Genomic DNA, 25,658 nt, shown 5'->3' with positions numbered 1-25,658 from the left:
GCGGGCGGGGCTGGAACTCGGGGCCCCGCGTGTGGCCCCGAGTCACACGCCAGCTGTTAAAGGGCAACGGACGTTCTGCTGCCCGGGATACCGCGCGCCAGGGCGGAGCTTCCAGGATTGGAAAGTTTGAGGTTTGCCCCAACCTGGGACGGGACGCTGCACCCTCCTTGTCAAGGTTCAGGGAGGATGGAGCAGGGGATGGGGATGCTTTGAAAGGTGACATGAAACTTGGCTCTGTGCTGATCTCCTGATTAGCATGCTGTAGCACTTGACTTCCCCCAAGATGTCACCTTCCTTGGGTCATCTTGCAGGCCCTAGGTTGAACTAAAGGAGAATCAGCACTTCAGAGTGCTTTCTCTTCCACACGTCTCATCGCCAGAGTACCCCCCAGCCCCCACCAAAAAATCTCGTTAATCGTATCAAAGTTTGCAGCCCTTCCTTTAGGAGATTGCGCTGGACACCTGGGCAAGGAAGTATTTCTTGCCCAAGTAAGGAAGATTGTAGCCTGCTTTGAAGACTCTCTCTCCCACCTATGCACTAGAATACATGATTTCTATTGACTTCTGTTGAAATCCTTAGGGACTTTTGCATGTGTAATTGACAAGGTAGTTTAGATTCACTGAGATTGGGTGGCCATATGTTACTAAAAATAGGAATCAGTTCTCCAAAGAAGGTGTCAGAAGCAAACAAACGGTTCCATAGGGGAAAATCAGTACTCCTGCTTGTAGCTTATTCATCTAGAGAGATAGAGTTTGCAATAAATTGTTGTATTCTTTGTTAATACCTAAGACCTTCTGATCTTAGTTTATTTCAGTGATTGAAATTAACCTGTACTCTTGAATTTACAGCATTTCAAAATAAAAACATAAAAGCCATGCAAAACAAAAAAAGGCTTAACTCAAAACCCTCCTTTACATTCTTGCCTCTCCTTCTACATTCAGAATTGAAAATATCCCATGTTAGACTGGAACAGAACTCCATCTTGATTAAAACTGCCCTCATGGTCTCAGCATTTTCCTGAAGGGGTCAAGAAGACAACCTATACTAGGTCAGTTTCATCTCCTGTGGAGATCCTGGCTGATGAGTTAAAACAGTGTCCATTTATATGCATATGCATTAATATATACATTAGATATATTCGTGATATAAATGTATGGATATGTTTAGTTATGTTTCCTGTGCACTGGTTGTAGCATACCAAAGAAATGTGCTGGTGGAGTGACTGAAGTGATAGAACACCTGCCTAGCAAGGGTGAGGCCCTGAGGCCCTGAGTTCGAACTCCAGTGCTGCCAAAAAAAAAAAAAGAAAAGAAAAGGAATTCCAAAGAAATAGGCTTCTTTCAACAAACACATTTTTTCATATTTTTATACAGAACTTTTTTTTCAGTACTGAGGCTTGAACTCAGGGCCTATACCTTGAGCCACTCCACCAGCCGTTTTTTGTGATAGATTTTTTTCAAGATAGGGTCTCACAAACTATTTCCCCGGGCTGATTTCGAACCATGATCCTCCTGATATCTGCCTCCTGAGTGGCTAGGATTGCAGGCGTGAACCACCAGTGCCTAGCCAGAATTGTTTTAAAATACACTTTGAGTATTTCAACCAGATGAGCATAAGAAAGTTTGCTATTGACTTGTCACCTTTCCTTTCTTGTTTTTCTAAATTCACACATGATTTCTCAGTCTAGAATAAATTATGTAAAAAATACCTTGTACACATGCAGGGAAAGCTACTGAGATTGACAGCCAGATTCTCATAGAGTTTAGAGCTGGAGAACCTGTAAGGTTAGAAAATCTTGAACAGCTTCTACAAGTGGAAGGTCTACTGTAATGGCCAGCTGAATATTCTTTCCAAGTTGCATGTCTACTGTAATGGACAGCTATATATATTCTTTCCAAGTGGTCACTCATTGTAGATAGCTGGAAGTGGTAGAAAATTGTCCCCAGTTTTTATTATCAATTCCAAAGACATGCTGAGAGGTCTTCTGGAAGTATCTGTCAGCCTTGTGACTTTGTTGTTATTTTAGACAAAATTCCATGAACTCACCTATTTTTGTGGTTTCCCGATTGCATATTTCTTTGTTTTCCTATTAGTTTCTTTCTTAATGCTTTACTATCTCAACTCAAGTTGCTTTTTATTGTACAACTAAGATGTGGTGCCACTACTTGCTACCTATGTGATCTGAGAAAGATAGGTTTAGCTTCAGTTTTCTCATTGCTTTAAAACCATTAGCAAGGCTATGCCTTTTCTTTTCTCTGTTTCTTCTTTTTGTGGTGCTGAGGATTGAACTGGGCCTTGGCTGGAGTATGCTAAGTGTGCACTTCCCCAACTGAGCTATATCCGCAGCCCTCCAAAAGTTCCATTCTGATGCACAGTGAAGATGGAAGGAGAACCAGTATTTGGACATGTGACCATTCTAGGTAGAAAAATGTCAAGCAAACAAATATAAACTATACCAAAGTGCTAACACACATCTCTTGTAAACAGGCAGAAAAATGATAAAGTTCAATAAAAGTGATGTGTAAGATTAGTAGAGCACATTTTAGGGAAATGTAAGAAAAACTACAGGATAATGCACATGAGAGTTCTTAACTCTTTAATTGAACTCCTTAATTCCATGTATGGCTGCATCTAAAATGCCTCACAATCCTGGGCATCTCTGGGAAGGGCCTGGAGAAGAACACTGAAAAATCTGTTTTATCCTTGTTTAAGAGCATAGGAGATACGCCCCTATGCTATTGCACACAAGTCTGGTTACCACATATTAAGAAAAACTAAATTAACGGTTATGATAGGTAGTTAAAATAATTAAGGAAATGTGTGCTTGTGCGGCAGAGAACTAATGAAGCCTGAGATGTTAGTGGCCACTGAGAAAAGCTATCTGGGACTTATTTTACAGTGTAAGCTTGAAAGTGACATTACAATTGTTGCCATGGAGATCACCATTTCAAAAGAGAGAAATGATATTTTTTGTTCTCAGGGGTCTAACAGCTCAGATAAGTTATGACCCAGCTAAATTTGAAGATTAGACTCTTGTCAGCTTTCTTACTACTTCAACTACTGGCAGTTTCGTGTGCGCATTTAGTTCTCCTGCTTAGAAGTATGAAGGACAGGAGTGTGTATTTGACACAATTTAGCTGACCATAAAGACAGTGTCTCTCAAAATGTACAATTTTACCAGATTATTTAACGGTTTTATTAAATAGAAATAACCTGAGAAGTAGTTATGATGGGAATCATGAACCAAATTTGGGCTTCCTATGCCCCCGATTTAGGTGATTTATAAATGTAGTACTTAAAATTGGACCCAGTCTCTGAGGACCTCGCTGTTAATGCTTTGTTTCCAAATTTGGATCCATAAATTCTTAATTTCTTATCTTCTAAATTCCCAAATTAGGGTGAAACTTAACTTCTTTCTAATTCCTTGCCAGCTTGGTGAAAGTATCTACTCATCCACAAGTTTGTGCTGCCACTGCTATTAACAACTCTACTTGTCTTTGTGAGCACAAATACCTTGGCACTTCCACAGTAAGCACTTTTAGTTCCTCATGAAAGCATTGCTGAGCATCACAGGTACTCAGTATGTCTTTTTTGTTGACTCAGATTAAGTAGTCATGATGTTACCTTATAGAAGTGATCCAATCCTTTATTATCAGGACACATTTGGCTGTGGTTTGCCTACCCCTTGGGTTAGCAGTTTGTATTCTTAACATCTAATGCCTTTCCTTATCTTCCTGTATTCCAGTTGCTGTGTCTCAAACTGACGCAGAAGAAAAACGTCAAAGTCGCATTAGCTCCTTAGCTACTCAATCTCATAATGCAAGACCAGCTTTTAAACCAATGGGTATAATTTCTGTAATGCTTCGATTGATGTCAAATTGTTGTATCTTTAAAATTCGATATCGTATTAACATCTAACTATATTCTCTTTGTAGTAACCGATAGCTCTGTTCTTAAAAATGACATGAAGCAAAGATTAGCAAAAGAACGTAGACAAGAAAGAAAACGACAAGAGGAAGGTATATTTTGTTTGTGTTTTGTCCATTTTTTTTAGTTTATTGTTTTACATTTACTCACGTGTATACAGTGTTTGGGTATATTTTAGAAGGTATATATTAGATGTTTTCCTTTAAATCAAAATGAATGAACTTTATGTAAACATTTCTGAATTGGTTTCCCTTGCTTTTCCTAGTGCTCAAACTTTTTCAAATGGAATATAAATAATCTTTGTTTTGATTGAGGAGAAAGACAGAGAGTACTGTATTGGAAGAGTATTTTACAACTGCGTAGATAATCTCCAGGTTTTCTTCAGGAAAAATTTGAATATAGGAAAACATGTACTTCCATGATTGGGTATACTACTACCTTCATTAATATAAAATCTGCGTGCTTAATACTGTCCCTATAGATGAGGATTGTGAAAGTAGTTTCCTAATAGAAGGAAGCAAAACATATATTCTGGCCATGTGTTTTTTAAGCCTGTATTTTAAAATATAGCATATTAATCTGGTGGAGTTTGACTTGATCTGAAGTCAGCAAAATTTTACATGAAAGAAAACATTTCTTGTTAATTTGGAATTTTAGTTTGGCCAGAATGAAGGTCATCTGGCTTGGACACTATAGTTCTTCAGAGTTAAATGAATACCTAGTGAAAAATGGTTCTGTGGTGGCCACCTGTGTTTACTTACATAATTAATCTTTAGTTACTAGCATAGACTGTATTGTTTTAAGAAAGAGAATGAGATAAAATAACCTGTTCCTTCTACGTGTATAATGTGTAAAACTTAAATATTTTCTTGGTTCTACACCTTGAAAATGTATTTGGAATATTTCAGCCAATAAAGAGATGCAACTCCTTGAGAAGGAACGGAAAGCAAAACTTCAGTTTGAAAAGCAACTGGAAGAAAAACAACGGAAGATAAAAGAGCAAAAAGAAAAGGATGAGCGAAGGAGACTATCTTCAGAAAAGAGAAAACAGAATTTAGAAGCTGAAACAGTGCGTACTTCTGCAGCCTGTCTGTCTCACTGCATTGCCTGTATCTGAAATACTTTTTTCTTAGCCCTTGTCCGCCTTTCCTGGCCCTTTGGAAAGGAGACAATCTTGATACTTCCTGTCTTTGTTTCCTTCCCCTCAGCATTAGAGGCACTCGCCCTGTCCTGGTAAGGTCCAGGAACATAGACCCACCTAACTGCCTTCCAGAAACAGAGCCCTGTCTACCTTCAGGATGTAGCTCACAGGATGCCTTTGGTCTAGGGTTTGCTCTGAGCTGTTCTCTCTGCCACCAAAAAGCATACATTGCTGTCCCATTGCCTAGAGGCTAAGGGCAGATCCCACTGCCTCCCTTCCCTGACTTGTCCCATCTGATTTTCTTCCACCTCTAATTGTCAGAGCACTTGCTGTCCTGTCTAGCTCTCCCTCCCTTCCCCTGTCCCTTCTGTTCCTGCCAGTCCCTTTCCTGACATAGTTAGCATTCACTCTCTTGTTTTGTGGCACTATTGCTGCCTTTTTCTCCCTCTTTTTTCTTTTCTTTGGTATCTTGGGCATGCTATTATGAGGCAGTGGCTTCATTATGTCCTTTTTTTTCTCTTCTGTGTCCCTTCAGTTTCTTGTGTTATTTATTCTTGGCATCTGGCTATTCTGTATGATTTTCTCTTTTTGACACTACGTTTTTCTCTTGTAGGTCATTCCACTCCTTTACTCTGAATATGCTTGATTTCTTCTGAATCTGGCATGCTCTCTGTGATGCCATTCTCTCTGTCTAGTCCAGTTAATCTTAAGTGTCCCTAAATAGATCTGGGAGTGACTGACTGACACACAAAAACTTGTACTTGATAAAGAAGTTTGGCGAGGGGCATGTTGTCTGAACTGGAAAACTTATGGTAACCAATATAATGAATATATTAAAAGTATTGGCATTTATTTTTCAAAGGAGAAATATAGAGCTGCTGTTTCGCGTACTATGCAATGGAGTACTCGTTTTGATCAGCGATCAAAGAGATGTTCATGGGACGGTTCTACTGAGAACACTGAAAATAAAAATGGTAAATAATATGATTGCTAAATTTTAAGTTCATTAGTGTTCATATTTAAACATTGGCTTGCATTTTCAGGAAGGTTTTCATCTGTATACACTAAACAAAAATGCAATACACAGTAAATTTATATTTAGCTATGTCATATGCCAATGCAGAAGAAAAAGGTGAGATTTTATAATAGATTTTAACTCAGGATACCCTAAATCTTAAATTTATAATCACCATAAAGATGCCAAATAGTTACACAGCTTATCCAATGCATATTTTTTGAGGTACTAGAGATTGAACCAAGGACCTTGCACTTGCTAGACAAGTACTTTACCACTTGAGCCACAGCCCTTGTCCCCTTTATTGTTTTGTTTTTAGGATAAGGTCTCACTAATACTTTGTATAGGCTGGTCTTAAACTCTTGATCTTCTTGCCTCCACCTCCCAAGTAGCTGGGATTACAAGTGTGCACCAACATACCTGGCTCTCCTGTATATTTTCTGAAAAAAAAAATAAACTGTCTACCTTCTTTACTATTGTCGCAATAGAAATTTCCCTGTACCTGAACATAATTCTACACATTTTCATAGAACACAAGTTAAATTTGTGTAGTTTGAAAGGAATGATCACTTGAGCCCCCAGGAGTTTGGGGCTAGTTAGGCAACAGAGTAAAACTCTGTCTTCAAAAATCAGTAAGTAAATACAAAGCAAATACCACTTTTGTGCCTTGTGAATTGAAAAAGCGTAGTAACAGGTTGAATTTTAAAATGTATGTTTTACATTATTAGATACGTTGGCATGTTTTGAGCAATGCTGACAGCTATAAAACTCTACTGCAATAAATGATACTGGGTGATACCATTTAAAGTGTAATTAATTGTAGCTGTGGTTATCCAAGTAAAAGAGAGTCTAAAAGTATTTTATAGTTGTCATATCTTGAAAAGGATTTCTGGGGCAAAAAGAACGTTTGTTTTGTTCAAATTTACATTGCTGTTTGTTCTCTTAAGACTCCTACAGTTTTAACAATGAGCTTGAAGGGTTTTTTATTTTGTTGCCAGTCTGAGTGCAACACATTTTCTCTTGTACTTGTCTGAGAGCAGCTGATCCTTTTACCACTCCATCCTCACTATGCTTTCCCAAAGCATTGGATTCATTCAGAGTTAATGTTAAGGAGATTTTTCCTAGCACCTTAGTTGTCATACAGCAAAAATTAATTTATTATTCACCAACTAAATCCTTTAGAAAAATCAGGTAATATTAATTACAATATCATATATATGTGCTTTCATTTTAATATATCTCAATTGTTCCACAAGAGTTGACTATGTTTTACTATCTCATTACCTTCAGGAACTAACAAAGATTTAATATACTGAGTCAACAGTAGTGTGGTTTCATTAATGTGTCTACTTGCCATATTAATGAGACATGTAAGCAGAAGGGACAGGTGATGACTTTGAAGGTAGCAATTACTTAAATTGCACTGAAGGAGCAATTCCAAGTCATCACAATGTATTTTAATTTACAAGTCCCCGGAAGAGAAATTCTCTTTTAAACAGATATTCCTCAGCATCAAAGCTAGAATATGCCAAGTAAAATGGAAAAGTGTCTACATGAAGCAGGCTGTTTCCCTTATGAGTGGTTGGATTGCATAAGTTGTGACATCAGTATCAAATGCTAATGCTCATGTTTGTTTAAAAATAGTTATGACTAATTATAAATTACTTTTAGTATTAGACACAATGGCTTGTTGTGTAGTCCTAACATGGGAACTCTGGTGTTGTCAGATAATATCAGACATTTTCCCTCTGAATTTTTACCATTTTCTAACTTTTTTCCTTTTCAGAAAATGGAGTAAAGTAATTTTAAGTTTGGGGGTACACAAGATCTCTGTAATCTCTTGAAGTTAAATAAATTCTTACAAGCAGGGGTAGAGAAGATTAAAAATGTTTGATAAAATGAGTAGCTGACTCCCGAAATAATATATTTAAGTCATTTTTGAAAAGAAAAGTAATACTCCTTTGATTTAATCTTTAGGAAAAAGAGAACTTAAAAGAAGCTCATCTCTGAATAGAAAGGACAGAAGAGAGCGCTCTCATGGTGACAACCAGTATGTGAACAAGCCAGGTGATTATTTCTCAGTACAATTCATTTTTAAGCATGTTTATTAGCATATAATTAGTTGTACAGGGAGGTTTTATTGTGACACTATATACCGTATATGCTTACCATATATCTTGGTTAGATCTACCTCCTTCCTCCATTATTCTCCCAAATCCTGCCACTCCCTTCTTAAGACAATTTCAACAGGCTTCATTCTTATGTTCATACACATATACAAAGTACTTCGACCATATTCACCGTCCTTCACCCCTATGTTCGCTCGCCCCTCCCCCATTAATACCTACCTCTGCATAGGACCTGTTTTACATTCCTGTCCTTCGTTTTTTAAGTGTGTATTCATTGTTTAAAGGCTTTTCGTTGTGGTATTTCACACATGAATATATTATCTAAGTACATATCTTAAGTGGTGGCTTAAAAGTGTTATGTGGCCACACTTTGGAGAAAGCTTCACTCTTTTGCCTCTATGATCTTTTTCTTGTTTTCACTGCTTGAATTTTTATTCCCCCACATCTCCAATCCCCTCTGTTTTTCAACAGCTTTCAGTAAGTTGACTTGTGCCACCTTCATCACTAAAGAGAATGTACTTCAGCATTGTTCCCCCTACCTTTCTCTTTCCCTCTTCCCCCATCCCCCTCATCCCATAGACAGTCCCTCAAATACAGTCATGGCTGACTTTAGCACACTAAAGTGTTTGTTTAAAGTAATTTCTTTTCAACACCTTTTCCCTAGTACTACCCATTTACATGTGTTTCCTTGCTTTTGTTTCATACTGAGCCATTCACTTACCAGAAGACACTCTGCTTAATCGATTCAGGTTAATTCCTATTAGAACAAATGCCATTGTCAGAGGGCTCTTCGTAAACATGATAGACTTACTGGAGCAAAATATTTACAACAAAATTCATTTTTTTCCATTTTTGGCAGTATTGAGGTTGAACTCTGATCATCACTTTTGCTAGGCACACTCTATTGCTTGAGCCTCACCTCCAGACCTTTTTCCTCTGGTTATTCTTGAGACAGGGTCTTATTTTTTGCCCAGGCTGGCTTGAACCACAATCCTTCTGTTCTCTGCTTTTACACTTTCTGCCATATCTGGGATGACACACACATGGCACCACACTCAGCATTTTTTTCATTGAGATGAAGTCTCAAATGGCCTGAAACTGTGGTCTTCCTGATCTCAGCCTCCCAAGTAGCTAAGGTGACAGGTGTGAGCCACTGGTGCCTGGCAGCAACTCTGTTTTTGGTGTTGCTTCTGGTTCTGTACTGTGTCTGTGATGCATTTTCACTGAATACTTCCTGTGTTGTATGTAATTCCTGTGATTTGCTAATAGTCTCTTTTCTCTGTTCCTGTCTTATACTGTCATGGTATATTGTTTTTATCTTGTGAAATTTCTGACTTTATGGAATTTTCCTCTGTTCTCATTCAATTACAGTCATCAGCAATCATGTCCTTCGTTATATACAAGTGCCAATTCGTAGCCACAGCAGTGATGAATTGAAGACTTCCACCGTGCTTTCTATGTTAGGAGTCAAAATGAATCTTTACACAAAGTTAGATATGACTCCCCTGGAGAAAGCAGACACCCCTCTTGAAGCAAATATGAGCATATCCCCCAAAGCTAGCATGGCAATACCATCTAAGCAGTCAGAAGTGCCACCTGAAGTGATCGTGGAGGTGCCCCCCCAGGTGAACGTGGAGGCAGCCCCCAAAATGAACATAGAAGTGACCCCCAAGGAGAATGTGGAAATGCCTCCTCAGGGGAATACAGATGTGCAACCTGCTGTACACCCCATGGTGAGCATAGCTACTACTCCCATGGCTAGCATGGAATCCCCTGTGTTAAGCTTAGACTCATTGCCTTTGAGCGTGGAATCATCCCCATTGGTGAGTGTGGAGGCATCACCAGTGGTGAGTTTGGACACCTCCCCTGAGACCAGCATGGCTATATCTCCTGAAGTTGGCATAGACCCAGCTAGCATGGAAGCGTCCACTGAGACAAATGCGGATGAGACCAGTGTGGAAGTCCTACCCGAAGTTAATGTAGAAGAGAACTTGGAAGCTCATCTTGAGGGAAAAGCTGGAAGATCATCAGACGCAAGTATGAAAGGACCATCTAAGGATAGCATAACACCTCCTAAAGTGATTGTAGATGTGGCATCACAGACAAGTGTAGACATGCCATGCAAGGTGAGCATGAATGTGTATCATAGGCCAAAACAAGTCTCCAGAGGTTTGTCAGGTGCCTTGTAGTGACACATTTCCTAGTAACATATATGCATTTTAGCCAGGTCAGATTTTATAACATAAGTAACTTATTGTTTGTGGCATTCTGCACTCCAATTAATAAATTACTTCAGCTAATTAAAACTTCTCTGAAGTTTGTTGTACCAGCATTTCACCCCAGAGATGAAATATTAGGTAATATTAGTAAACTTTTAGTAGAAGATAGAAAACATAACAGCTTATGTGAACTGTTTCTAAATTCTTGAGGAAAAAGTTTTTGAGAAATGTTCTAACCCTTAATTAAGATTCAGAAGTTGAATTAGGTTTTGAAGTAAAAGATTTCCTTTAAATTAATTGTTTCTGTTCTGTACTGGAATTGTGTGATATAACTTCTTAGTCTAGAAGAAAGTATCTTTGTACTTGTTTTTCATGCACTAAAGGGAAATTGGGGGTTTAAGGAAGTAAAATTTTTTTATGTATGGTACTGGGGCTTGAACTGAGGGCCTTCACCTTGAGCCACTCCACCAGCCCTATTTTTGTGAAGGGTCTTTTGAGTAGGGTCTCCAAACTATTTGCCCAGGCTGGCTTCAAACCATGATCCTCGTGATCTCTGCCTTTTGAGTAGCTAGGATTACAGGCGTGAGCCACTGGCACCTGGCTATAATTGTCTTTTATGCAGAATATTTTTCTCCCCAAAAGAAAGCTAGCTACAGCAAAATAATTGCTAGTAATGTCTTACCTTATTGCACCAATCTGCTCAGAAACCAGAACCGAAAACACAGATTTCAAACCCTGTAATCAAAAAGCGTCCATCATCACACATACCTTGTTATAGATGGCCATCATCTGCCCGTGGGTGGCGTTCACCCTCTCCAGTATATACTACGTAAGTAGCCCATTTGCAACTAATTCCTGGTAGGTGCTTTCCCAAGACACATTTCATATCAGTGTCTCATAAGGGAAATAAATACTATGCGTATTTATTTTGTCTATTATAAAAATGCCCACATTACAATAATGTCATTACCTCATAGTATCAAAACATATTTTATGAAATCATATATTTAAAATAAATTAGCACACATTTGGTACTTTTTCTCAGCAAACAGAGTCAAAGGAACCATTCGTCATCACCTATTCCAGTTTTACCATCAATACCAGCACATACTTCTCTGTCGTACAAAATAACACCTGTCCAATGTACTGTATTTGTGCCAAATGTATTAGGTTCCATCAGAAAGAAGAGAAGAACAGCGTCTACGAGTAAATCTGAGGGTGATGTCCAAAAACAGGATCTGTGAAGGTAAGCTTATTTTAGCAACACAGAAGATCTTAAGGTACTTCGGGAATGGTCAGCTTCATTTCATTTCCCAACTGAGAGGACTTTAGGGAATGATCTTTATTTCAGATAAAGAGAATTGAACAACTCACTGGTCCACTGGACTGTTTCTTTTCTACTTGCTTGCCCTTGTCTGAACTGCTTACTCACCTACCCCTTTGCTTTTGGAAAATCCGTTTTGGGAACTGCTAGAAAAAGCACAGGTTGGATGAGAGGGTTTGTCTAGGTAATCCCCGTGGGCCTTTCCATTTCCAGTATTGCATGGTTCTTGCAGAGAGCACAGCTAGCTTATCATGGATGAACAGGTTTGAAGATGTAAGTCAGTTTCCATATATAGGCCATAACATGTGGTGTGCCTTGGTGTGTGCTGGATGTAAGTTCCCGAAAGTGTCACATTGCTTTTTTTTTTCCCTAGTTTGCCTATCACATGTATCCTTACACCTATAGACACTACTTAAATTCAAACCTCCTGGGGAATTTTACTTTTTTAAGGAATTCCACCTTGAATTCTTTGTCACAAATGATTTTATTACAAACTATTCATTCTTGATGTGTCTTAAAATTTTCATTGTCACACATTATTTAATTAAAACAAAGAAATCAGTTACCTAGACTAAAATATTATAATGTGCCTCCATGTCTTCACCTTATTTTCCTGATAGTGTTGGTTTCTTTTGTTACCTACATCTGACCACTTTATGATAACCAAATGTATATGCTGTTGTCAGAGTTCCGCTAAACAGTACTAAAAAGCATGCACAAGTCTTCACATGTATGCCAGTTATGTTTTGTTTAGTTGAGTAGGGCTTTTATTCTTCATTTGGACTTGGTATACCCTTGGCTTCCCCTATATTCAGTATATCTTAATCATTTTTCTGATATAATCATTTGATTCAGCTATCTCAAAATGGCCATCCTTGTTGCATTTTGGAACGAGATCTTGTTTCAAAGAAACAAAATGTTAATTCTGTCATCGGGGGTTGGCGTGTGATTTATAAATTTTGGCCTATGCATCATTTGGTTTTTTAATGTTTTCAGCTGTGTTGTACTTCCTTGTTGGACTGAGAGACAGTAAGTTCCCTAAAATAACTATCACATGTTTATTTAAACTGTTTCACATGTTTATTTATTATCAGTTGGTGCTTAAATAAACACATGTGTTTATTTAAACATGATCTTATAATAAATGCTCATTAGGAACCTCAAGGCTGGAAGAAGCCCCCAAAGTTTTGACCAAAAATCACCATGTCACTCATGAAGAAGAAGACAAGAAAGAAGACAAACCGCGTGACAAAATGGAATCTAGGTCAGTACAAAATCATCCTTTTTATGCTGTAACACTTTATTTTATTGTAGCCCAAATTTTGAAAATTTTCTCTCAGGTTGCAAATTCTCCAAGAGCAACTTGGTTTTTTTTCAGTGAGGATCAGAATCTCTCATTGCCTTCTAGACAAGTAAGGAAAGTATAGGCAGCATTTAAAGCCTTTGTAAGTGGCCGACCAAAGAGGACCCTGAGTCCTCCATACGTGTTCTTTTAGTTTTTGTACATGTGCCAATAATGTACATGTTCTAGGAGAAGGCATAGAGAGATTGAAATGACGTCCAGGGGTCTGTCTCTCAGCAATAGCACCTGAGTGACCACACATTTCTGTTCGCATTAACTGGGGTCAGCCCCTTACTTTACTTTTTTTAAAAAGTGTAAGTTCAGGATTTGTAACCCTGAAAATTATACTTACTCATGTTTTACCTTGGGTGCATTCCAGTGACCTTCATGACACCTGAATCTCATCAGGCCAGTGAGTCACTGCTGGAATGACATTGTATGGTCAGCAAATGTCATGTACAGCCAGCTATGTGCATTTAAACTTGAAAGAAAGGCTCTTCTGTCTTGAGGCCTATTTTGTCTTGGGCGCTATAATGTCATTCTCTGTTGACTGCCTGCAAGAAACACCTGTAGTACTGACTTTATTTTCAAGTATTAAGTGTTCTTTAAAATACAACCCTTTACTTCCCATACACTTTATGTGGGCTTGGAGAAAAGAGGATGTTTAGAATAGCAAGAAATTACAACTGGAAAACTATCACTCATTTCCTCGAGCACCGTTAGACCCACATCTAAGTTACCCATGTCTTCCCCGGGTGAGATTGGGTGTGAGATGCTGAGGGAATCTGACTGTAAAACAGATAAGGACTGATTATTTCTCTCTTGCATGTGTGTCCATGTATGTGTTTTTGACGGTGCAAAGTAGTCCAGTACTTGATAGAAATCTCTTTACATTCCCATGCATAGTTTCCCCTACTTAAAAAGGATGAATTAGTCCTATATAGTAACAACACAGACAATGTAGTGAATCGGTATAAGTTATGTTAGTACACACAAGCAATTTCGCTATAAACATTCACATACTGCTGCATGCTGTGTGTGTGTGTGTGTGTGTGTGTGTGTGTGTGCGTGTGTGTGTGTGTGTGACTAAAGTAAATACTAATTTCTCTATATGCTCTTGGTGTTACTAGGAAAGAAGACATGGCAGATGAAGAACCAGCAGAAGTACAAGATGAAGATGGATTTCAAGAACAAGGTTTAAAAATGAATAAAGAATTCCAGCCAGAAGATGATCACGGATTTCCCCAGGTTTGCTGGTTTGACATACTAACAGTGGATAAGAACCAGCAAATAAAGTTCAATTGAAACCCAAAGCAGCAATTGGTGTCTTTGAGCACATGTAGCATTCATGGCTGCATCTTTACCTTACAGTCTCACTGTTACCCAATACCACTGCAGGTCAATTTCAGCCACCCTTGGCAAAGTTCTGAAGTGTTTCTCAGGGGCAACACACAAAAGCAGAAAGCAGCAGATTATAGATTAGTAGTCCTATAGTTTAAAATCCTAATTGCTTACACAGACTAAATGTCCCAGGTCAGTTTTCCCCATTGTGCATTCTGTGATGCCACACAGGGCGTTCAATTATACTTTGCCTCCCCCAACAGGAGAGAAAGTGAGATATTACAAATGCCTTATCAAATTGACCACCAGGAATGGCTCACCCTTCTAAATCCAAACCTCTGGATAAATAAATCCCCAAGCTGAGTTCAGACTATACTCATTTTGAATTATTCCCGTAGCTCAATTTATTTTCTCAGTTTTCACGTATCATTCATCAAACTGCTTACAGGAAAGTTTGATAAGTGGTTGTACACACTTCAGGAAGTAACCTTTACAACTCCTCTGAGCTTTTGAGAAATGGAAGAATTTTGGATCCTGTTGCCTTGTAAAGGGATAGTTCTATAATCATTTACATTTAAAGAAAGGTGGTCTAATATGCATAATGATAACCATGACAACTGGAAGCTTCCAGTTAAAACTTAACCTCAGTCTTTACATTTTAACTAATGCTTTAAAAACTGATAATCCTCGACTATGATACATATATTGTATATATAGGAATCCTCAATCAAAATATTATCACTATTTAACTTTTTAAACTAATGTTCTCTGATGTCACTCAGATATACTGAGATTAAATGAAACCCACTAAAAACTATTAAAAAGGAGAAGGGAGGAGGGAAGGTGACTAAGACTGTAATATACATGAGGTGATTTTGACCACAATACATTACACACATGTTCTAAGTATCACAATGGGGTCCTTTTGCATAATTAACTTACACTAATAAAAATGTTTTAAAAATATTTTTACATAAATTTCCTAGAAAGGGGATACCAAAATAAAAAATCAGGAAGCTGTGGAGAAACACAAGAAGGGACATGAAAGAATCATGTTACAAAATTTGCAAGAAAGATTAGAAAGAAAAAAGCTACTCACTCACTGTCTTGGGGTCATTGTGTTGAACAATGTTGAGCACAAGATAACAGAACATGTTTTTGAAAAACACAAAGCAGATGTGTGTTATTAGCCCCTGACTGTTCTACTATATTCTCTTATCAAGGAGCTGACTTCTACACAGAATTGACCATTCCTCTCCTCATGGACTCTTAGTGGTTATTACAGCAGTGCCTCAACATGTCAAACCTTTGGGAACAGTGCTTCTTTGAACAGAGTACCTCCAGTCTGGTAGGGGTTGTTGAAAGTTAGAGTTTCTTCTAAAGTAGACTGGAATTTGCAACTTCTATGTTTGAAAGAAGTGAAGGCCTCTGGTGGAGGGGGCGCAGGGGATGTGTAAGGTAGGGCCACATTTTGTGTAATTGATGTGACTAATCTGGGAGACCTGGCCCAAGTGAGGTGCCTCATGCCTTCCTGTTGCTGAGATGGCCAGGGAACCACCACCTTCTTCACCTGCCTCCTTTTCCCTCCGCTGCCCCGTCTTCTCTTTTTAGTGTCAAAATCTTCACTGGGTAGCACCGTTGAGGCACCATAGTTTCCTTAATGTCAGCTTCCGGAATGGTCTAAGACTAAGATCCTATTGAAATCTCTGCTTGGTTTGCAAAAATATGTGCTTAGTCTAAGTAATAAATTTTCATGTGTATGAAAATAGGAGTGAGAAGTTGTCATTTTGGGTGTTTGTGGTGTCATAGCAAGCACAGCTGCTGCCATTCACAGCATCTTATAGTTGAAACCTGGACTGGAAGGAGAAACCCAGCTGTTGCCCCAGGTCTTTCATTGTTTAAATCTGTGGTTTTGGAGCCATTTCAAACATTGTCCACCTTTGCAAAATGGAGATAATCAACTGCTCGAGTGCTACTGAGTTTTAACCTCTTTTCATGTTTGAATTTTTATTTCCCTTTAAATAGACACTTAAGAAAATCATGAAGCGGACGAGAGAGACAGATGGGAAGGTAATCTCCACACTCCGACCACCAGTGTGCAAGAATTCTTCTTGCTTCACATTCTTGCTAACTTTTTCACTTTTGCCAATCTGGTGATAATAAAATAAAGTGCATTCGCATTTCCCTGGTCGTTAAAAGGTTTGAGCGTGTTTTCCTGTCTCTAGCTCACTTTCGTGTTTCTCTCCAGTGAAATGCTTGCTTAGGTCTTTTTGCCCAAAACCTTTGAGTTGGTTTTTCTTTTTCTAACTTTCTTATAGTTCTTTGCATGTTCTTGATAATGCTCTGTTTTGGTCGTGTGTTGGACATATCTTCACTCAACTTGTGGCTTGTTTTATTATCATCTTATGCCGCTTAGAAGCTCCTGGTGCTAATGCTTTTGCATTTATTAACATTTTCTGATGACTAGCAAAGTCAAGGGCCTTTCTCATATGCTTACTGGCCATTTAGAGATCTACTTTGGTGACATGTCTTTTCAAGTCACTTGTCCATTTGCCTATTTTGTCACCTGCCTTTTAGAGGTGTGTGTGTGTGTGTGTGTGTGTTTTACCCACTCTAGTTATGAGTCCTTTGTATATCTGTGGTACAGGGATCTTCTCCCATATTATAGTTAGCCTCACTCTCTTAATATCTTGTGATGATCCAGGAGTTCTTCATTTTAATGAGCTCCAATGTACCCTTGTTCGTTCATGGCAAATGCTTTGGGGGTCTGTTTCATAATTAATTGTTTTGCCCAACACCATGTCTTTTGATGGAGCACATGCATTCAAGAAGTGTTTTCTCTGGATTCTGTACTCTTTCTATTTTATATTACAGAACTGATTTTCTGGGGCCAGGGGTGTGGCTCAAGTGGGTAGAGCACCTGCCTAGCAAGCACAAAGCCCTGAGTTCAAACCCCCCAGGACCACCAAAAAGAAAAAAAACCTGATATTCTGCCTGTTTACAATTGCCAAGTTCTCATCATTCCTACTATTTCTAAAGGAGCATGAGAATGTAGAATCAGAATGTGATTTCTGAAAAGTGCTGGGAGTCACCATGTCAAAGTTCATTTGCGACTGGAGGCGTGACTCAAGTGGTAGGGCACCTGACTTGCAAGCACAAAGCCCTGAGTTCAAGCCTCAGTCCCACCAAAAGAAAAAGCATACGATGAATGTATTTTGTATTCATATATGAAAATAAAAGAATGAAACCTGTTGAAATTGTTCTAAGAAAGGAGAGAAGGGGGAAGAGGGAGAATGATGGAGGAGGTAAATCTGAGATGTGTTGTAAGCACATATGTAAATATCACATGTATGCTTAAAAAAAGTTCATTCAACTTGCGAAGCAGAGATGGCTCCTATAAACCTAGCTTCTCAGGAGGCAGAGATCAGGAGGATCATAGTTCAAAGACAGCTCCAGCAAATAGTTCAACAGACCCTATCACAAAATTATCCAACACGAGAAAGGGCTGGTGGAGTGGCTCAAGCCATAAAGTACCTGCCTAGCAAGTGTGAAGCCCTGTGTTCAAACCCCAGTACCACCAATATTAAACAGTTCACTTAAGACATTGGCTCAAAAAGTTTGGCCTCAAGCAACAGCCAAAGAACTTTTTAGCTCTTCACTGACTGGTCCCACCCTGGCTTTAATTAGGATTCCAAGCAGGCAGAAGACAAATTGGCGGTCCAAAGCTGAAGGCCCTTGGTCAGGGAAATTTTTCATTCTTGAATGTCTTAGCTGAAAGACAGAAGTAGGGTGACCTGCCCCTGTCCCCTGTATGTAGGTTCTTGGAGCCAGTTACAAATATTTGATTTTTTTACCTTTTATTTGAAATGCCAAAAGTCAGCCATCAAACCAATCTTTGCTTTTGTTTTGTGAGACAGGATCTCTTTGTGTAGCTCAAGCTGGCCTGGAACTCACTAAGTAGCCAAGGCTGGCCTTCAACTTGAGGTCACCCTGCCTCAGCATCCCAAGTGCTGAGATCACAGGCAGGTGCCACCACGCCCAGCTACCATCAGTCCAGTCTTCAACTTTGACCTCCTTGAATTCTAAGGCAGGATGATTAAATATTAGATATAATCACGATTTTCATTTTTAAACACAGGCTTCAGAAACATCTGACAAGGACACATCTGAAGAGGATGAGGCTGACGATGAGGATGAAATAGAGGGTGATGAAGACCCCCTTGATGAACTGTCTGCATCAGGTGTGCTTGCCACCAATGGTTCTGTTAGCCATCATTTAGGAACTGGACTGCCTAGGCTCATATTCAAAGCTCCTCCACTTCTGAGCTTTGTGGCTTGGGGCAGGTCACTTAACCTCTCTGTGCTTAGCTTTACTTTACCATCTGCAGAAGGGGAAGCTAATGTTGTCATGAGATTTCAGTGAGCTAAATCTGACTGATGGATAAGAATAGTGTCTGACATGTAGGAAACTCTCAAATATCAGCAGCAGCTGCTGTTATTTTATTCATCATGCTAACAGACTGTTGGTGGCAGCTTTTTCTCAGTTGAATGTAGGGATTGCTGGCTTTTCATAGCTCAGAGTCTCAGAAAGCATCCATGATTGACTACAGGTGTAGTCTCATTAAGGAAATTGCAGTTGGGTCATGGCATGAGTGCCCTCTAAAACGTATTGTTGACTCCGTGTGAGTAGGAAGCACTTTATAGTAGAGGCAATTGCCTTTGAGAAAACACAGTTCATCCATCTTCATCCCATCAGCAGATGTTGAACAGGTAAGTCAGGTGTTGTACAAATGCTGGGGGATGAAAAGCCACAGCCTTCATCATCAAGGACCCATAGCCAGTGGGGAGACAGACATGTGGGCCAACAGTCATAGTGTCACAAGATTAAAAAGTTAAAAGAAGGTCAGTCAAAATACAGTGGGAACACAGTGGCAGGAGCCCCTGAGTCTGGGCCTATGAGGAGAGGTGAAGGTAGTAAGGAGCGTTTGAGGGGAGACCAAGCTCAGAGTCATGACTGGCTAGGCAGCAGTCGGGCAGGAGCAAGAAGTAAGAAGCAGCCCTGCCCTCTGGCCATCAGTCTTTCCCAGCAAAAGAGAGAGGACAGTTTCTTAAAGATGGTCACTTTGTGTATTGAGGCCCAGGTAAGGGTGTGTACAGGGCAGCATGGGGCCACAGCTCAAGTATATGGGCCTGGATCCCCAGAGTCCTGCCGGCCTAGTACTTCCTGCCTCAACAGGTACCTGTACCTCCCCCACCACACCCCACATCACCTCCAGATTACAGCTTTTGTTTTTTCTTGTATTTATTGTTGAAACTCCAGTTTCAATTTTGTTTTGTTTTCTTCCACAGGCATCCAACATAGAAATTCATCTTCCAAACCCAAGATGCCTTGTAAAAATGCCATGAGAAGACCTCAAAAGCTGGCGGTTTTACAAGCTGCAACCAGTGAGGGCGACTAGAATAAAAAAGCCTATTTTAACACTGATATGAAAGACAGCAGACAAAAGAGCACAAGATCCTCAAGGTGAGTCACTCAGCTCCTCATTTATCCACATAGGAGAGTTATAACTGACATTCTGAGAATTCTAAGCAGTATTATTTCTTGAGCCCTTACTTCACACGTAGCAAACACTGTGAGGCACTCAATTTAACAGAAACACACTGATGGCCTCCAACATCCTTCTACGATTTCTTCACTGCTTTAGAGTTTTCATTGTAGCAGTCTTCGACAAGTCTCTGGTTAAGCTTATGCCTACTCATTTTTTTCTTTTTGAGGCTATGGTGAATGGGATTGTTTTCCTGACTTCTTTTTCAAACAAGTGCATTGTTGGTGTATAGAAAAGCTACGATTTTTACATCTTGCTTCCTTGGTGAAATTCCAGATCAGATCTCAGAGTCTAGAGGGCTTAGGATCTTTTAAGTATAGGATCATCAGCAAACAAGGATAGTTTGACTTCTTCCTTTCCTATTGAAGGACTAAAGGACGGACTGCAGGAGGTCCCATAAGGTGATAAGTGATGAAGGAGAAAATCTCTCCTTCCCAGGAAATCTCTGTCTGCACCTGAGAGACATCTCTGGACCCAGGCAATGCAAAAAAAGGCTATAAAACCCAATCCCCAACCTGACCCATGGGATCACTGGTTTCCGGGTTCCCCTGCATTCTCCAATATGCAGTCTTTCTCTTCTCTTCTCTACAAATAAAATCTTCCTGACCTCTGCTGTTGGAGTCCACCTGTGCTTTCTTCCTCAGAGCGGGCTCAAGAACCCTGAGCACCTGAAATTCCTGCATGTGTCATCCATGCATCACTATTTGTATTCCCTTTCTTTCTTTCCCTTTCCTTATCACTCTGGTGAAGAACTCAAACACTACATTGAAGGAAGAGTGGTGCTTGTGGCCAGCCTCAATTGCTCCTGGTTTTTCAGGAAATGCTCTGTTGTTCTGCATTTTGTGTAATATTGGCTCTAGGCCTGTCATCTGTATCCCACATTGTGCTTGGGTATGACCCTTCTATTACTAGTTTCTTCAGGTATTTTTATCATGAGAGGATGCTTGATTTTATTAGAGGCTTTTTCTATATCTGTGTAGGTGATTGCATGATTCTTGTCCTTGCTTCTGTTAGTATGCTGCATTGCATTTATCGATTTGTATATGTTGAACTATCCTTCAGTCGTGCAGCGAAGTCAGTTTACACATAATGTATGATATTTTCAATCTGCTGTTGAATTCAGTTTGAAAGTATTTTATGAAAGATTTTTGCATTGAAAATGAGGCACAGGCTAATGACATCGAAAACATATTCAATAAAATAATGGCAGTAATTTTCCCAAATCTTGGGAAAGATTCTCTGGAGGCTCCCTGAATTTCAATTGTTCCTTGTTTTCTGCTTGCCACAATAGTTCAGTCTCAAATAGTAGATAGTCTCTCAAGATGGCGAATGGCTATTCATTTTGGAGTAATTAGAATTCTAACCACATTATCTCTTTCCAGATCACATACAAAAAGAATACCCCAAACTGGAAAAGCTGCTGTCCGATCCACCATGAGCGTCAACACAAATCAGGAGTGGATGTGTGGCCAGGTAATTGACATTAGTCACAACACTGAAACACCTGCCACAAAGTCCACCCCTGATACATACAAACACAATGTGAACGATTCCATGGCATCTTGCTAAAGTACTCAGGCACCTTTAGACCATAAGATAAGGCACAAACATTTTCCAGCCCGTTTGGGTATGGCCTCATTCCATCATCACAGTATACAGTCTTTGGAGAAGAGGAAGAAGACCGTGGTGAGTCTACAAAACTGATGTAGAGGGCTCTTCCATTAAGTTAGTTTAGGGAGAATAGTTAACTCGAGTCTAATTTTTATGTCCCACATTTCCTGCCAGATATAAAAAATAAGTCCTTTTCAAAATCCAGATTCCTCTGAGCTCCTTGTCCTCTGGTGGCCTGACAAACACGTAGATGTTCCTTATGGGCAGAAGGTTACGGAGATCTTTGGAATTTGTCCTTTATTCTGTGTTTCCAAAACCATAAGACCATTGTTTTTCTCTCCTTAAGAAGCTCTCTTTTCACTTAAGTGAAGCATCGTGGGGTCCTTTTGGAGTTGAGGAAGTCAGGGGCATTTATGAGAGCACCAGGCGTCACCAAGTCTGGAGGGCTGCCAGAGGTCTAGGACCCACCCCAATGGGAGGCCAGAACCAAGTTGCCAGAGACCACCAGCATCTCTATTAATCTTTCTTTTCTTATACCCCCGATTAGACATACAAGCCTCGTGGGACCAGGGAGATTGATCATCTTCTGCTGGATAAAACCCCCACGCCAAAGACTCAGAATTTTCTGCCTCATACTTGAACCTAGAAAGAACATGGCTGTCAAAAAACAAAAGAAACAAAGAAGACATCCAAAGGTCACCTTGACAACTACTTCAAAAGTTGTTCATATCATCTTGTTTGAATAAAGAGGTTTCTGTTTTCCTTGAAAAAAATCACTATTGTCTCTCTTGTGTGTGTAGGAGTGAGTGAATCAGAGTGAGTGAATCGAGGGTGCTTTCGTTAAGTGGTGACAATCCTGTTTCCTAAAGAATCCTTTTGCAGGAATTATCCTCTCTCAGTATATATTGGAAATCCTACAAATAATGTTTATTCTGTTTAGCAATGACATCAACTTTGGCATTTGGAGTTGTGTGAACAATTCAGCTTGCTGAGAACAGCTATGTCAGATTGTTTGCAATATACAAACACTGAAGGCTGTATAATACAGTAAAGTTTTACCATGATAAGTGTATTTTTAATCTTGCCATGGTCAGTGTATAGCATTGATACTTCAAATGCTGGGGGTCCTAGAAACCGTAACCTTAGAACAGTCGGCATCTTTTACACTCATCAGTGTTTCCTTTTGAAGTACATATTGTTGTTTACCTGAACCATAGATGCCTTTTTTGTGTACATAAAACAGTACTTGGCTGTTGTTGTGGGATACATTTAATTGCTCTGAATGTCAAATGTTTATCTTTTTCTGCTTGTACTCCCCAAACCTGTCCTTCAGTATACACTCAAGCTTGGAGCATATAACCTAAACGTGGTTGTCTTTCTGTAGGCACTGGCTGCAGTTGAGGACAGGAGCAGTGCACACAGCTGTACACACATGTACGTATGTACACACGTATATCTGTACACACATGTACATGTGTACACACACATACCTACCTATGTACACACATGCAAAGGATACGACACGCCATGAAACTTGAATGTGTGACTGAGAGGTGTAAAGGACTCTACTTGCCTAAGTCATGGGCCTCACCCAGTGAGCCCTGTGATTGGTCACACTGTTCTATAGGTGACAAACAAAGAAATAGTGTTTTAAGAACAAGACAAAAAACCCTTGAATGCACATTCCTTGTCCTAATGCCAGTGAGCTTTCAGTGTTGAACCACAAATAGTTTAAAGCAGGCCAGTGTTCTTTTTGCTCACAGCTCTTGGATTAGTAAAAGGAGAGAATTATTCTTTGTGACTCCTGATTCTTTGCTCGTCAGAATCTGTATCCTTGTTATCGAGTAGGGTGGGATGTGTCAGGTTTTAAATTATTTTTATATATTAGCCGTTTCCTAAAGAAGTCAGAGACAATCACCCTAAAATGAGTTTTTTCTCTCTTCCATTTTATGATGATGATGATGCTGAGTATGATTATTTATCATTTGATTATTCTACTGGGGGTACACTGTGACATTTACAAACGTTTCTACAATATATCAAAGTTGAATTCACTCCTCCGTCATTCTCCTTTATCTCCTCTCCTCCCATTCCTGGAAGAGTTTCAACAGGTCTCATTTTTCCATTTTCACACATAAGTACATGATATATCCACCATATACACCTCATACTCCTTTCCTTATATCCTCCGCCCCACCGCCACTGTTACCAACCCCCAGACGGGACCTGTTTTACCTTCCTGTTCTCCATTTAAAAAAAAAAGACATTTCTGTTTATTTAAGATGACTATATGGGGAGTTTCACTGCAACATTTCCTTGTAAAATGGATTTCTGGTATTATTCTGTACAAATGCCATGTGTTGAAATGCCCTGTGATAGCTCCCTGTAAAATGTGTGCTCTATGAAATAAACTGCATGTTTTGCTTTCATTGTAATAGTAAAACCTGCACTGGTGGTGGTGTAAAGGTGGCACCAATTGTTAACCAGGCAGTGAACACAGGCAACCAGCAAGTTCAATAAATACTGATCAGATCCAGTGATTTCTCTCTTCATCTAGTTGTCCACCAGGCAGAATTCCACTTTTAGGACAAGCAGGTGTGAGTTTTCAAACTTTGGTCTTCTGGCAGCTATTTGAATGCAAAGCAGAGTGATCTTGATCTACCGGGCTCAAGCAGTACTTCCTCTGAGCTAGTAGCTCTTCCTTGCCAAATCTGGCACCAGATGCTGTTGATCCATCTGTTGGAACTGTGGACGTGGGTGTTCTTTTCACAACTCCAAGGTGATGATGCACGGATGACACGTGCAGAAATTTCAGATGCTCAGGGTTCTTGAGCCTGCTCTGGGGATGAAAACACAGGTGGACTCCAACAGCAGAGGTCGGAAAGATTTTATTTGTAGAGAAGAGAAGAGATAGACTGCATATTGGGGAATGCAGGGGGACCCAGAAACCCGTGAGGGAAAACCCGTTAGGGGGAAGTTTAGGGTAAGTTTCTGAGCTACAAGCACTAGAAGGCTTACTGCGGCCATTGCTCTGAGGCATCCTGTCCTTCCCTTGGCTACCTGATCTAACTCTTTGCTTAAGTAACCTACTGACTGGGGAGTGATGCCCCAGAGTTGAGTCACCACTCCTAAGGCCAGTCCTCCCTTTTCATAGACATATAATTGAAAGTTCTCTTGTACTGGGAGACCCAGGACAGGAGCTGTTATATAAGAGCCTTTTTTAACCTGTGGAATGCATTTTCTGACTTCTCATCCCACTCAATAAAGAGCTGGGTTTCCTTCTGTGCTTCCTTAAGGATTTCATATAAGGGCCTGGCTAGGTCTGCATAGCCCAGGATCCAAATTCTACAGTATCCTGTGACCCCTCCCAAAAAAGGCCCTCAATTGCTTTAGAGTTTTAGGTAGAGGAAACGTCAGGATTGGACGGATTCTGTCTTCTCCTAGAGACCTCATTTCTTTCTCCAGGACAGGATCTAAATATGTAACCCTAGACTGACACAATTGGGCTTTTGCTTTAGAGATTTTATAACCTCTATCTGCTAAGAAGTTTAGTAAGGACTCAGTGGCTCCTGAAATGACAGGCTCATTTGGTGCACAGAGCAGGAGGTCATCTACATATTGTAGCAGAGTAGCTTGTGGATATTGCCATTCTGCCAAGTCATGGGTTAGAGTTAACCCAAAGAGGTGGGGGCTGTCTCCGAATCCCTTGAGGAGGACAGTCCATGTGACCTGTCCAGACTTTCTTGTGGGGTCCTCAAAGGCAAAGATAGGTTGGCTTTTAGGGTGTAAGGGAATGCAAAAGAAGGCATCTTTTAAATTGAGGACAGAGTAGTGAGCAGTACCTGGAGATATTTGGGTTAAAAGCTTATAGGGATTTGGAACTACAGGGTGGAGAGGCACTACTGCTTCGTTGATCAGGCGGAGATCCTGGACTAGCCTCCATTTGTTAGGTCCCTTCCTGACACCGAGAATCGGAGTATTATATGGGCTGGAAGCGTTCTAT

At 39.9% G+C, this 25,658-nt stretch overlaps 1 protein-coding gene across 11 annotated transcripts in view; it reads left to right on the top strand.

Moving 5' to 3' along the window:
* Nucleotides 1–22,412, top strand: part of LOC109675936 (uncharacterized) — a 529,573-nt gene extending 507,161 nt beyond the window's left edge. For 4 of the 11 annotated variants that reach the window (XM_074063358.1, XM_074063359.1, XM_074063356.1 and 1 more), the window contains 14 exons: nucleotides 3,746–3,844; nucleotides 3,936–4,019; nucleotides 4,836–4,996; nucleotides 5,931–6,042; nucleotides 8,061–8,150; nucleotides 9,584–10,338; nucleotides 11,602–11,677; nucleotides 12,911–13,019; nucleotides 14,228–14,345; nucleotides 16,464–16,508; nucleotides 18,577–18,679; nucleotides 19,788–19,962; nucleotides 21,427–21,517; nucleotides 22,203–22,412. In XM_074063358.1, the coding sequence (XP_073919459.1) occupies nucleotides 3,746–3,844; nucleotides 3,936–4,019; nucleotides 4,836–4,996; nucleotides 5,931–6,042; nucleotides 8,061–8,150; nucleotides 9,584–10,338; nucleotides 11,602–11,677; nucleotides 12,911–13,019; nucleotides 14,228–14,345; nucleotides 16,464–16,508; nucleotides 18,577–18,679; nucleotides 19,788–19,897 (1,862 nt within the window). In that variant the 3' untranslated portion in view covers nucleotides 19,898–19,962; nucleotides 21,427–21,517; nucleotides 22,203–22,412. Of the gene's footprint in view, nucleotides 1–136; nucleotides 1,049–1,160; nucleotides 2,421–3,431; nucleotides 3,529–3,745; nucleotides 3,845–3,935; nucleotides 4,020–4,835; nucleotides 4,997–5,930; nucleotides 6,043–8,060; nucleotides 8,151–9,583; nucleotides 10,339–11,135; nucleotides 11,261–11,601; nucleotides 11,678–12,910; nucleotides 13,021–14,227; nucleotides 14,346–15,661; nucleotides 15,787–16,463; nucleotides 16,509–18,576; nucleotides 18,680–19,787; nucleotides 19,963–21,426; nucleotides 21,518–22,202 lie in introns of those variants that run through there. The other 7 variants (XM_074063363.1, XM_074063361.1, XM_074063364.1 and 4 more) reach the window with 7 other exon arrangements.
* Nucleotides 22,413–25,658: the final 3,246 nt, after the last annotated feature.

Source organism: Castor canadensis, chromosome X, assembly GCF_047511655.1.
Source record: "Castor canadensis chromosome X, mCasCan1.hap1v2, whole genome shotgun sequence".
Classification (NCBI taxonomy): Eukaryota; Metazoa; Chordata; class Mammalia; order Rodentia; family Castoridae; genus Castor; species Castor canadensis.
Note: the sequence above shows the minus strand (reverse complement) of the source record. Positions and strands in the feature narration are given on the sequence as shown.